Source organism: Pinus tabuliformis, chromosome 2_1 (genome assembly GCF_031772625.1).
Source record: "Pinus tabuliformis cultivar Carrire ecotype Pingquan chromosome 2_1, CPIR1, whole genome shotgun sequence".
Lineage (NCBI taxonomy): Eukaryota > Viridiplantae > Streptophyta > Pinopsida > Pinales > Pinaceae > Pinus > Pinus tabuliformis.
In genome coordinates this window covers 620,422,862-620,436,800 of record NC_142299.1, presented here as the reverse complement: position 1 = coordinate 620,436,800, position 13,939 = coordinate 620,422,862, and the positions used below count along the sequence as shown (strand labels likewise).

Genomic DNA, 13,939 nt, shown 5'->3' with positions numbered 1-13,939 from the left:
ATGGGCATCCATGCAAAGCACCATTGAAACAGGTGGACAGCGATGCAAACCACTGTTGGCTCGAACATCATGAAAGAAAAACATAAATAACCAAATCATTTTTGTGCCATAGCTACTGCATCATTAGCCATAGCAACTGCATAATCAACCAACTGCTCTGTTGATGCCCCTTTAGATATAGTAATCGAGCAGGTATAAATAGAAGTGCGAAAAAAAGAAATGGAAAAAAAAGGCATTTGTTACAGGTTGGACAAAAGGAAATGGCAGGTATAAATAAAAGTTTGAAAAAAAGGAAATGGAAAAAAAATGTACATAAAAGGTTACAAAAAAGGAAATGTATAAAAAGGAAGAAACAAATGTGCAGAAGACAACTGAAGTACCTGGATCATATGAAGGAAGTTTTAGACCTGAAGGAGAGGCTAGGCGTAAACTAAAACAGGTTTTTCAAGAGTGTTATTTTTTGAGTTGCGATTGTAAATTGAAACTGGTTTTTCAAGAGTGTTAATTTTTGAGTTACAATTGTTGTTTTAGGGGGCCAAATTAAATTTATTTTCATTTAAATCAGAGTGAATTCAACTTTGTAAATATGATTGATTTAGTTGAGTTTCGGCTAACACGTTTTATTAAGGATATTGAAGTTAAAATTCTTTTCATTTAAATCACAGTGCATGCAGCGTTGTGAATATGCTTGAGTCGAGTTTTGTATAATATTTTTTATTAAAGATTTTGAAGTTGTGGCTTTTGAGTTTACATGTATATCAATTTTTTTAAGCCTAATCCTGGAATTATAAGAAGAATATTATAATTAAGCAAAGAATTAAATGAAAAATGTTTGTATTTCAACAAATTATTTAATAAAATTCTGGAGCCAAACATAAGTAAATTTGAATTGAATGAAAAATGTTTGTATTTCAACAAATTATTTAATAAAATTCTGAAGCCAAACATGAGTTAATTTTAGAGAAACACAGACATAATTTAATACTCCAATATTCTTGGAAATTTGAATCCTCCCATATTCTTGAAAATTCCAAAATTCAAAAGAAAACGTGAATATATTTTAGACCAAACGTAGACAGTAAAGCAAAGAATCCTCCCATATTCTTGAAAATTCCAAAATTCAAAAGAAAACGTGAATAAATTTTAGACCAAACATAGACAGTAAAGCAAAGAATCCTCCCATATTCTTGAAAATTCCAAAACTCAAAAGAAAACGTGAATGAATTTTAGACCAAACATAGACAGTAAAGCAAATATCAATCAATTTTAGACAGTAAAGCAAATATGAATAAATTTTAGACTAAACTTAGACAGAAATTTGAAAATTAAACACTAAAAATTCAAGAGAAAACATAAGTAAATTTTAAATCAAACATAAACAGACTTCAGTATTAATTTATAATGCATCAATATTCATGAAAATTCAAAAGAAAATATTGGAAGTTCAAGAACAGACAAACCAACTCTTATTCCGCCCTTTCTGGAGAGTGTTCTATTATGAGTTTGTTCTATTCAACCTTGGATACTGGTTCACTTGGTAAATGGGTTATGGAATGCTTTGACCTCTACTACTTTACTTCTCGGTGCTTCCCCTCGAGAAAATGAAACTATTGGTAGTGCTGCTAAAACTGTTACTCTATCTACATCCTCACTTCTCCTCGAGTAAATGCAATTGCTGGTAGTGCTGCTAAAACTGTTACTCTATCTGCATCTGCACTGGAAAGAGCGTAAAAACCACACCGAAGAACAAGGTTATTTGATGTTCAAAACCAGCGGAAATTACAGAAATTGTCTTCTGGAAGCTACTATGACTAATTAATTGGGGTTATCTGCATCACAAAGAAAAAACTGCACTTGAAGATCGAGTACTAGACCCAACTCTGTTCATCCCCATCCAAAAGCGAAGAATTGTTGTGGGAAGACCCAACCCCAAAAGCGAAGGGAGGAGCCACAAATTGTTGTTTTAGCAGTTCTGGGAAGCTTCATAGATGACAAAGCCTCTTATTCAAATTTTATTATTATTAATATAACTTCGTTATTTCACCTTACATTCGTAGCTCATACAGTTGTAAATTTTATCTAACGCCCAATAATATTTATTTTCAATTAATATAATAATATAAAAATTATTTTATGCAAATGCATTTTTTACGGTGTCCTTAGTCATATAGCCAGATCAAATAATTGAGATACGAAAGATTTTAAAGTAAACATTTATGTAAATTGAAAATATCAAATAGATCAAATAATTAAGATAGGGAAAGATTTTAAAGTTCATAGTTCATTTGCATCGGGGCACGTGAAGCGTGCAATAAGACCTCCAATTCACAACTTTGGTTATAAATTTCTTACACCAATATTTGCAGAGATAAACTTTGATAGTGGATAATTTTTTTTGGTCAAAAGACTGGTTAATGTATGGTCAACGATGGATCCATCGCTATTAGTCCCAGGCAAGGACTAATAAGGCATAATTAGCAATATGGTTTCAAGCCAAGAAATATTTAACTTAAGACAACAAAAAAGTTAACTACTAGTCACGAGTAATATTATAATTATGTATTTGGAAAGTAAATATAAACACTCGTAAATACTATATGTTTTATTTTAAACTCTAAAAATAGCTCTCTGTTTATCAAGGTTAGAATTAAAAGAAAAAGAAAAAGCAGGGTTTAGCAAAGTTAGAAGTAAAAAGCTGTGGAAAATAAATATAGATATTTAGTAAAAGGCTGTGGAAAACTAATCTAGATCTGTGCACATTATCTCTAAAAATAACCCACGGAGGCAGTGTAAAATTAGAAAAGTGAGGGTCTGGGAGCGGAGCCGCGGAGCCTGGAGCCTGGAGCGACCAACGGGAGGAGGCCATGACAGACCTTTCCACCACTCCCTACGCAGCATCCTCCAACAGAATGCGGACAAGCCTATAGAACTGCAGCCATAGCCACAAGCAGGAGGCCCACTATCGCCCACGTGCTCCTCGAGCTACCTACTGATAGCCACCAGTCTACAACTCCGCTCCTCCACCTTCTAAGCTCAGTCCGGGCCTGGCCTGTCATGGGGGTACGTGGTGCTCTCTAGTCATAAGATACATGCAGGCCTCCCCCTATATAAGCCTCTGAACTCTGTAACAAACGGTTTCCTTCCTCCAGCCTCGAGGGCTGGAGGCCTCTGCATTGACGGCCCGTTTCTTTCTGGGGTCTGTTCATGGCTTCGGCCCCTGGCTCTGCGCGGCTTCCTCTCAGGTCTGTCCCCTTTCTCTTCTCCTTTATGCTGCTTTTAAATACTTATTTTTCCTCTCTGACAGGGAAAGCTTGAAGGATATGTTTCTCTGCTTCGATATATTTCTATGCTACGATATCTACAATCTTAGTATGATTATATATCCATTTTACAAGCTCTAATATGCTCTGCGATACGCACTAACTGTTTTACGTGCCCAAAAGGAATATATATTGCTCTTTTCTTTTACAGACATATGTCAGTCTTGCTGTTATCCGTCTCAGTTCATGGATTGCCTCCTTCAGGCATTATCTGTACAAAGCTTCCATATTCGGCCTCTTGCTCCCTCTGCCGCCATGATCACGGCCTCTTAAGAATTTTGCTCCTATCTGTTATCGTTCTTGTCGCTACAAATGTGGTTTTGTGCTATTTTTAGCAGAATCAGAGCCTCGTTTTACTTCTACAGGCCATGTACAGATTTTCGTATCCGCCTCTGCAATTGGTGGTGTGAATTCCACTGTTGCTGCTGCTGCATTGACTGTAACTCTTGAACCAGACATCGATTCTCCTCGCGGCTGTGGGGGTTTCCCGGCCACCCTCCCGGAACTCTTTCCGCTTATCCTCCCGGATTTCCATTCAAATTCTCTTTCCGTCGTCCTTCTGCATCTCTAAAGTTTTCTACATCTGGCTCCATTAATGAATTCTGCCACCTTTTTCTCAAAATGACATATCGACGGCCGCCTCCCGTCACCTTTCTCCAGAGGGCCCTCATTTAGATTATTCTATTCTTTTGGGCCAGTTCTTTCCTCGTCCTCTATTGTCAGTGAACCTTCCGCCCAGGCTACATTCTCCGCCGGTTCTTTTCCCTCTGACCAACTCTTGTACGAGGGCCCCTTCTGCTGGCTCCTTCCTAAGTACGGGGGATCCTCCTCCAGGGATTTTCTCCTGAGCTCCGTCTACTCATTCTCTCGGGATGGCCACTGACAGCGACTCACCGGCCACCAAGGAGCTTTTTGCCGCGGCAATCCACGCGGAGTCTGTTCATAATCTATCCAGGGGGAATCCACGATGGCACTCAACGATATCTGAGCTCCTGCCACCTGGGCTGAGGGACCCCCCCCACTCGGGGTCTAATAATCCAAACAGGAACTCTCGGGATCGCCACAAGCACAAAGGCCCTGTCAAAACAGTCCCTCAGCCGGCTGTCTCCGTTTCTGGACCAACTCTGGTAGATCGGATAGAGAGCCTCCAAAAATTCGCCCTTGTGGGGAAATGGTACTTTCCGGAGCTTGATGAATCTCAGACAAGAAGCTGGGCGTCCAAAGCTTGGGTCCCCTTAATTGGTTACACTCCTATCATCTCGAGGCTAATGAAGGATTGGTTTTCGTTTCATTTCCAAAAAGAAGAAGACCTGGATCTCATCCTAAATCGGCCATGGGTCTCTGGCCGAAGCTTTCTGCCTCTCTCAAGATGGTACCTCGGTTTTGACCCGCTTAAGAACACTCCCACCCACAGCATGATATGGGTCAAACTGCCGAATCTTCCTCTGCAGCTGTGGACGCCTGAGATTCTTGCTATGATTGGAGGTGCCATAGGAAAATTCGTTTATGTAGACCCATGGGTCCGCGGTGAAAAGGATAAGCGTATTGCTTGGATTCTTGTAGAAAGACCATACAAAGGGGGCTACCCAGATCAAATAGAGATCACATGGGAAGGAGCAAAGATCATCCAAAGGTTAGATTATTGGGGCATTCCATTCCGCTGTTCTGCATGCCACCGCACAGGCCATTTAGTCAAAGACTGCCATTTCCGCAGACGCAGGCTCCGCCCCATCTCTCGGGCCAACAAGAACAATGATGGATCCCCCTCTCTCTCCGAAAAAGAAGGACCCATGGAAGATCTTTTCTCTTTCAAATCGACAGAATATAGATGTTCTAAAGAGGCCTTACAGTCCAGGCCAGAATCGCCTTCATTCACAGGTTTCCGAAGCACTCCGGGATCGGGGGCTACTGAGCTGATCCCATCTTCTCCCAACAACACAAGGGAAGATTTTTTTAGCTCCCCTGTCAATGAACAGCTCGAAGAGGCACCCGTCTCTGCCCCTTCACCCATGAATGTATCAGACTTTGTCGTCGGCTCTCATCCTATCACCATCTCCTCTTCCCCTCCCTCTGCTTCCCAAAAAGGAAAAGGCCCACTCCACTCCCCTACCCCGTTCAACTCCCCATCAGATTCCCCGGTCAACATCCCTGACAGTGATATTGACCGACTCCTTAGCTGCAACCCTCCTGTATTGGAACCACTGACTATACATAAACCAATCTTCCCCTCTATCAGCCCCAACTCGGCTAAAAATATCACTGTTAGAAAAAAGACTCGTGGTGGGAGTCGCCACTATAAAGGTCGGACAATCACCTCGGAATCAGATTTATCATTCCTCCCCCTCATTGACGTCCCAATCTTTGAATCGCCTCCCCCTCAGCCCCTTAGAGCAAGCCCGGCTGGACAGTCGCCCATATGACCTTCCTCATCTCTTACAATATCAGGGGCCTTGGAGCCGGCCCCAAGTTCTTGGCTCTAAAGGGCTCTTTTCTCTCTGCTCGACCTTCCATTATCTTTATTCAAGAGACTATGCACCCTGGCTCGGTCTCCCTTGCATTCTTCCGTAAAATGTTTCCATCCTGGCATATTGTTGCTACCGATGCGGATGGCCTCTCGGGCGGCTTGGTCTCCATGTGGGATCCTTCATTGATAAAGGCAAGGGCTTTCAAGTGCATTGCAGGCATCCTTCTCAATGTATCTATCCGTGGGCGTCCGAACTCAATCAAAATGCTGAACATATATGCCCCTTACAGGCACAGAGCCCCCTTTTGGGACTCCCTTTTCTCCTCAGGCATCATGGACATGCACTCATTGCTCGTCGCTGGCGATCTCAACCTTACCTTAGGCACAGAGGAATGTTGGGGCCACGGTATTCCTATCGATAGACTGGCTGTTCGAATGAAGATGGAATTATTCAACCGAAACTTGGTCGACATCACCCCGGCTGTCATGGTCCCCACCTGGGACAATGGTAGACTGGAATCTGCCTATATAGCGAAAAGGTTAGACCGTTTCCTCCTCCATCATAGTATCATTCGTCAATGGGGGATGCCAAAGGCATCGACAGGCGGGGAGCTCACCTCCGATCACAGGCCCATCCTCCTCGAATGGGCTCAGGCGGACCGAAGACTTGGCTATTCTTTTAAATTCAACGCTATACATCTCCAAGACGAGTCATTTAATGAATTTATTAAGAAAAGCTGGGACGAGATCATTAACTCGCAAGACGCCTTCCTCTTAACCTTTCGAGATAAGATCCAACTCTTAAGGGCCAAAACTAAGTCATGGCAGCATTCAAAAACGACTTCGGATGCACAGGACCTCATCCGCGTCAACTCGGAAATTGAGCGAATCGTCTCCTCCATTCATATCAGTGGAAGAACTCTTGAAAAGGCCTCCTCATTATGCTCCCTAGAGAGGAAAAAACGGGCATTACTCCTTAAAGAAGAGGCCACATGGCGGCTTAAAAGCCGGGCCATCTGGCTCAAACAGGGTGACAGCAACTCTCGTTTCTTCCACTCTTTCGCTAATGGTCGCCGGCTTAAAAACTCCATATGGAATATCCAAGACGACCAAGGACAGAACCTCTCCGCCCACCACGACATCGCCGCCGAGGCTACTCGCTTCTTTAAGCACCAATACTCAAGACAAAACACCGATCTCAATGCCTCGTTTTGGGCGGTTGAACATCTTCCAACCATGTTCAACGATGAGGCTAACGATGCTTTCTACAGGTCTGTTTCGGAGGAGGAGCTTTCAGCTGCCATCAAGTCTTTCAGCAATGATAAATGCCCCGGCCCTGATGGATGGCCGATGGAATTTTTTGCACATTTCTTCGAGCTTTTTAAAAAAGACCTCCTCTGTATGGTCGATATGTCCCGCCTATCCGGGAACATCAACAGTGCTCTATTAGCCACTTTTATCGCCTTAATCCCAAAGTCTGAACATCCTTCCACTTTTGGCGACTATCGGCCGATTTCTTTGTGTAACTCTCTGTATAAGATCATCTCAAAAATTGTTGCTGACAGGCTGAAGAAGGTCCTCAACTCTTTTATATCCAAAGAGCAGCACGCCTTCCTCAAAGACAGGCTCATAATGGATGCTGTTGCCATGACCCAGGAATGTATCCACTCTATATGCTCCAAGAATATCAACGCTGCCGCTCTCAAAATTGACCTTAAAAAGGCCTTCGACTGCGTTGATTGGAGTTTTCTCAACATTCTCCTCTCTAAAATCGGATTGAGGCCCCAGGCTATTAAATGGATTATGTCATGTGTAGAATCCGTCCAGTTCTCGGTTATCATAAATGGGATTCCATCCACTTTCTTCCATGCTGAACGTGGCCTCCGTCAGGGATGCCCCCTCTCCCCGCTCCTCTTTATAATGGTTATGAACTGCCTCAGCTCACACATCAACCATGCCATGGGTGAAGATAGATTCAAGCCGGTCCGCATATGCCGGGACATCTCCCTCTCCCACAACTTCTTTGTAGACGATATCCTCCTCTTCGCCATGCTCTGTAAGCAATCATGGATCTTTCTTTTCTTGCTCTTCAAAAGGTTCCAAGCAGCCACCGGTCTTTCCATTAACTGTGGAAAATCAGTTTTGTATCACAATAATTCGGATCCTGCTCTCGCCCAATGGATAGCTGACCGCTTTGGAATCAGCTCTGCCCTCTTAAAAGACGGATTCATCTACCTAGGCTTCCGCCTCAAAGCTATGGGAACGCAATGTCTAGATTGGGGCTGGCTGGTGGACCGCTTCCTCCAAAAGATATCCAAATGGGAGATGCGCCTCCTCTCTCTTGCAGGCAGATACATCCTCATTCGGTCTGTCCTCACACAACTGTCTGTTTATTGGTGCCACCTTTTTGTTCTTCCATCTTACATTATCAAGCAACTGACCTCCATTGCTGCTACTTTCTTGTGGAGCGGACGTTCGACACCAATAAAACTCCATCTGGTTAAGATGAGCTCCATCTCTCGGCCCAAAGAAAATAGCGGATGGGGCCTCCTCGACATGCAACATTTTGGCAAAGCGCTCATATGCAAATCAATACACAGGGGTTTCTTTGGAAGCGGACCGTGGAGCCTCTTGATGAAACAGAAGTACCTAAAAGGCCGGCCTCTGGCTTTCTGGTTCCACCGATCCTCTCTTGGCATTCGCTCAGGTTCCCCCATCTGGCTCTGTTTCAAAAAGGTTCTCCCCTTCTTCAGGAAACACCTCAAATGGACTCTTTCTACTGGATCCTCTATCCTTATTGGCTATGACCCCACCCTCTACAACCTGGAATCTATGATCCCCCCTTCTCTCCTCCTCTTCTTCCACTCCAGAGGCTTATTCACGTGGAACTCCCTCATTGACTCCTGGTCATCCCTTAATCCCATTTGGAAATCTGACCTCCAACTCGCCATCCCTCCCCCTCTCCGCCCCCTATGGCTATCATTCACCTCCCATTTCTCTCACCAGGGGATTGTCCAACTCGGCAACACAGACTCCCTTATCTGGTCCACTGACTCCAATATCCATCATGTCTCTGTCAGAAAAATATACTGCTCCTCCATTGCTGATCTCCCCCCTCTCCCCTCCTTCTTTCCTGCTAAGCTCTGGAAGGCCCCTTGCCCTCTAAAAGCCATCCTTTTCTCTTGGCTTCTCTTCTTCGACAAAAACCTCTCCTGGGATGTTTTACAGAGGAAAGGATGGTACGGGCCTGGCAGATGTGTACTCTGCCTCCTGGAGAATGAATCCAACTTACATATGTTTCTTCAATGCCCTGCTGCTCAAGCAATCTGGTTTGATCTCTCCACTCATCTCAGTTTTCCCCTCTGTTCTTTCTCCTCCGTTCAGGATGCCTTTTTATGGTGGGCGGACCAAAGCTCCCACAGACAAGCTCTTTTCTGCCTCACTTGCTGGAATATTTGGACATGGCGCAACAGATGCATCTTTCAGGCCTCCTGCCTGCCTTTGCTCTCTATTCTGCCCCTTATCATGGGATCAATACCCCCACAGGCTGACTGACCGCCGCTTCTTGCCCATGCATGCACAGGTTTCTGCACATCTGTATATGTCTCAAACATGCCATCTATATGGCGGTTATAGTTTTTGTATAATGCTCCTTCACGTTTTCTGCTGCTGCAGACGCTTTATATCCTTCTGACTTCACGTCGGCTTTATGCTCTTTTTTCTCAGCGTTTTCTAACAGTTATCATACACATATGCACCTCTCCAAGCATATGATCCATGTCGTCCCATGTGCAGTCTATATCAGGCTCATTCTGTTATACTATCAGTTACCAAATACATATGCGTCTCCAAGCATATGCTCCATGTCGCCCCATGTGCAGTCTATGTATCAGGCACATTCTGTTATACTATCAGTTATTAAATACATATGCGTCTCCAATGCATATGATCCACAATGCCCCATGTGCAGTCTATGTATCAGGCACATTCTGTTATACTATCAGTTATTAAATACATATGCGTCTCCAATGCATATGATCCACAATGTAATCGATCAATATATCCTTCTCAATATATAATATGCCGATTTTTTCCTTCTGAAAAAAAAATTAGAAAAGTGAGTAAAAATGGAAAAATAAATAACCCATAGAGGCAGTGTAAAATTAGAAAAGTGAGTAAAAATGGAAAAATGGCAATGTAAAATCAGAAGAGTGAGTAAAAAAGGAAAAATAAATAGCCCATAGAGGCAGTGTAAAATTAGAAGAGTGAATAAAAGTGGGAAAATAAATAGCCCATTAGATGCATGCACGTTGGAAGTAACCGTGTAAAATTAGAAGTAAGAGTATCACTGGATCCATGCACGTCGGATCTAAAGAAATAAATAGGCAGCGGAAGCATGGTAAATTTAGAAGTAAAAACAACACTGGCAACTGCAAGTGAATGAATGAATCTTTAGAGAAGTGAAAACAACACAGCGTCGACTGCAGTTTGAGGATTAATTGGAAAATATTGTAGTAACAACACAACGTCGAGTGCAGTTTGAGAAGGATTAATTGGAAAATATTGTAGTAAAAAAATTCTAATTACGGTCCATGATCGTCGTTATGCATGTACCTGATCTAAATATAGCAGTGCAAGATTACACATAAATTACAAAATTAAAAATTACACATAAATTAAAAATTCTAATTACACGTAAATTAAAAATTCTAATTACGTTCCATGATCGTCGTCGTTATGCATGTGCATGATCTAAATATAGCAGTGCAAAATTACAAAAGCACCACTGCAAAATTTATTTATCTTTATAAGGACCACATTGAACGCACTTTGAAGATGATACGTGCTTAAGAGTGTGGAAGAACAGATATTAAGTGATTAAGAAGAGAAGAGATGATGATGAGGAATAGCCTGATGATGAGATTGTTGTTGGCGTTGGTGATGCTCCTTCATGTGGGAGCAGCAGCAGCAGACACAGACGACACAGCCTCAGGGCGATCTTGTTTTGCAGCAATTTACAGTTTCGGAGATTCAGTTTCGGAGATTCATTCGCTGATACTGGAAACGCGGACATGGCTTCACCTCCTTACAACCTTCATTTTCGCTCTCTTCCATATGGAAAAACCTTCTTTGGCCTCCCCGCCGGTCGTGCTTCAGATGGACGTCTCGTCATTGACTTTTTGGGTAATAATTACCACCCATCATCCAATTCCATATACATGCCTCTTGGGTGTAAAATATTGCATAGTACTCATGATCACTTGTATATTGTGTATTTTTCAGCCAGTGCACTAGGATTTAATTTCCTCTCCTCTTCTTCTTGTGTATTTTTCAGCCAGTGCACTGGGATTTAATTTCCTCTCCTCTTCTTGTTGTGTATTTTTCAGCCAGTGCACTAGGATTTAATTTCCTGTCCTCTTGTTGTGTATTTTTCAGCCAGTTCGCTAGGATTTAATTTCCTCCGGCCTTCTATTGGACTGATCGACATGGAGCTGGCGGAGAGAAAAAACGGAGTTAACTTTGCCGTTGCGGGTGCCACTGCATTGGACAATTCCTTCTTAAATGACAGACTCATCTTCCCGCAGACACCATTATCTCTAGATACGCAAATCAGATGGTTCCACCAGTTGAAAAATTTCACCTGCAGAGCTAATTTGGGTATAATCATAGTATCATTTCAATTATGTAAAATTTTACTTAGGGTTATGCTTCCAGACGGTTCTAAAACATATATTTGGTCAACAGATTGCCAAGTTCATTTCTCAAGAGCGTTATATGTGATGGGTGGATTCGGTCTCAACGACTATCTAGACTCCACCTTTACGTCCTCGCCATCGGATGAGATAAGGGGCTTTACTCCTCTTATCATAGCCAAGATTCAGAAAGCTATACAGGTAATTGATTTTAATTAAACCCCACTTGATATGTCTTATTTCTTTCTCCATATCAATAACCCTCTCATAACATAATTACGGTTTTCTTTTATTTAGACGATGACATGCGTTGTCGGTTTTCTTTTATTTAGACGATGACATGCGTTGCGGTGAATAATTCGGTTTTCTTTTATTTAGACGATGACATGCGTTGCGGTGAATGAGTTTTTCCTTTTTTGGAAAATTTTTTATATTAAAATGGAATTGGAATTGAGTGCAGGCATTGATAGAAGAAGGAGCCCAGTACATATTTGTCCAAGGAATGCCACCTCTGGGATGTTTGCCCGCCATACTTACTCTAGACCCTTATCCGAGGAACTCCGATTATGATGAAAATGGATGCCTAGCATCATATAACCAACTCTCCCAGGATCATAACACAGCGTTGCAGGAGACACTAGAGCAGCTAAGGATTCAATATCCACACGCCATATTGGTGTATGCGGACTACTATAATATGTTTATGGAAATAATCAAGAACCATGCAGCATACGGTACGTACGGAAATTTTGGATTCGGTTAATAAACTCATATACATTTTGGATTGGATTAGTGTAGTGTAATGACAATGTTGAAATGATGCAGGTTTTACCGCTAATACATTTCAGTCTTGCTGTGGAACTGGAGAACTTTTTAATTTTGATATCATGCATACGTGTGGGACACCAGGAGTGTTAGCATGCTCAAATCCAGAAAGAGCCATCAGTTGGGATGGAATACATTTCACTGAAGCCGCATACAAAATTATTTCACAATTCATCATCAACAAAGCCCAATATACTCAGCCACCTTTCAGTGACATGATGAAAATCTCTGATAATGGCCTTTGTGATGCAGCCAGCCACCAGGGAACCACCTTATGAGAATGTTTTGTAATGGCGGTTTATATGTATTCTGGAGTGAAATATGTCAAATCTCTGGTAATGGCCTTTGTGATGCAGCCACCAGTTAATATTTTGTATTCGCTATTAATATGTATTCTGCATTGAATGTCGCCTTTGTGATGCAGCCACCAGTTAATATTTTGTATTCGCTATTAATATGTATTCTGCATTGAATGTCAAATCTCAATAGGACTTTTGAATTTGAGTCCCTATTTCTTTCATTTGTATTTCAATGGGGGATTTTTTATAATAATAATATTTAATTTGAGTCCCTATTTCTTTCATTTGTATTTCAATGGCGGATTTTTTATAATAATAATATTTTTAATTGTATATTGGTATTTTGAAATAAAAAATTATTATAACGCTTTTAAATTTGAGTTATATTTTTTATTTAAATTATATTATTGTTTAAATTATTATTTATTTTTTATGTTTTTTAATTTGAGTTACATTTTTTTATTTACATTTTGTTATTTTTTGGGATAAAATAAGTTGGTTTTTTTGTTAATTTTAAGAATAAAAAAATAATTATTTCAAATCATTACAATGTTATATTACATTAAGAATTGAATATAGTATTTATTGGATTTGGATATCCGTAGATCTAATTATAATAATTATTCCTTCTAGTTAATCAAGTATAAATCAATACAATTTTGAATACAGTGGTTTATATCTTAGAAATAAAAACTTATATGAAATAGAATCAAAATAAATGTGGTTTAGTTATCATATTATTAGCAAATATTATATTTCATTTTGCCATTGATACTTTAACCACAATCAACCTTAAAAGCTGCTAAATACTCTTTTAAATTAATCCAAAAGAAAGTCATCAATCCAAGGAATCGAACATGTAGACATATCCTCAAGAGTATGCTATCCTTGTTCATATATTAATCATCATTGCAAAGTCAAATGACATCATCTTTCATTTTGTCAACAATTACTAGTTTTCTCTATGGAGATACACCAAGCATGGTCATTCTCAAATAAAGCATATCCTTTAATTGGATGATTAATTCATTATATTCATTATAATTGATTCGTATGGTAAAACGCCAGCTATATATTTCATTTTAATTTCCCATGTAGTAACTATTATTATACCCTGTATTATAAGGAATATTTATTTAGTTAAATGTATTAAAGTGTATATGGGTACTCTAACTATTTTGTAATGAAAAATAGTATTTCCAAATGAAAAAATATATTTACCTATAAATCTAATGCGATGATCTATATTGTAGCTTAATTAGACAGCTGGATATGTTACAATATGTTATCAAAATGATTTGGATAATATTGGTATGCTAGAGATTGGGTATAGTATAC

The 13,939-nt window shown here is 40.7% G+C and overlaps 1 protein-coding gene across 1 annotated transcript; it reads left to right on the top strand.

The window, feature by feature from the left end:
* The first annotated feature begins 11,270 nt into the window (after positions 1 to 11,270).
* On the top strand, positions 11,271 to 12,580 carry LOC149202062 (GDSL esterase/lipase At1g28600-like). The gene is made up of 4 exons (XM_089401470.1): positions 11,271 to 11,442; positions 11,530 to 11,678; positions 11,938 to 12,211; positions 12,303 to 12,580. Exons 1-4 carry the CDS (start codon positions 11,271 to 11,273, stop codon positions 12,578 to 12,580), a joined length of 873 nt encoding a protein of 290 aa, XP_089257596.1.
* Positions 12,581 to 13,939: the final 1,359 nt, after the last annotated feature.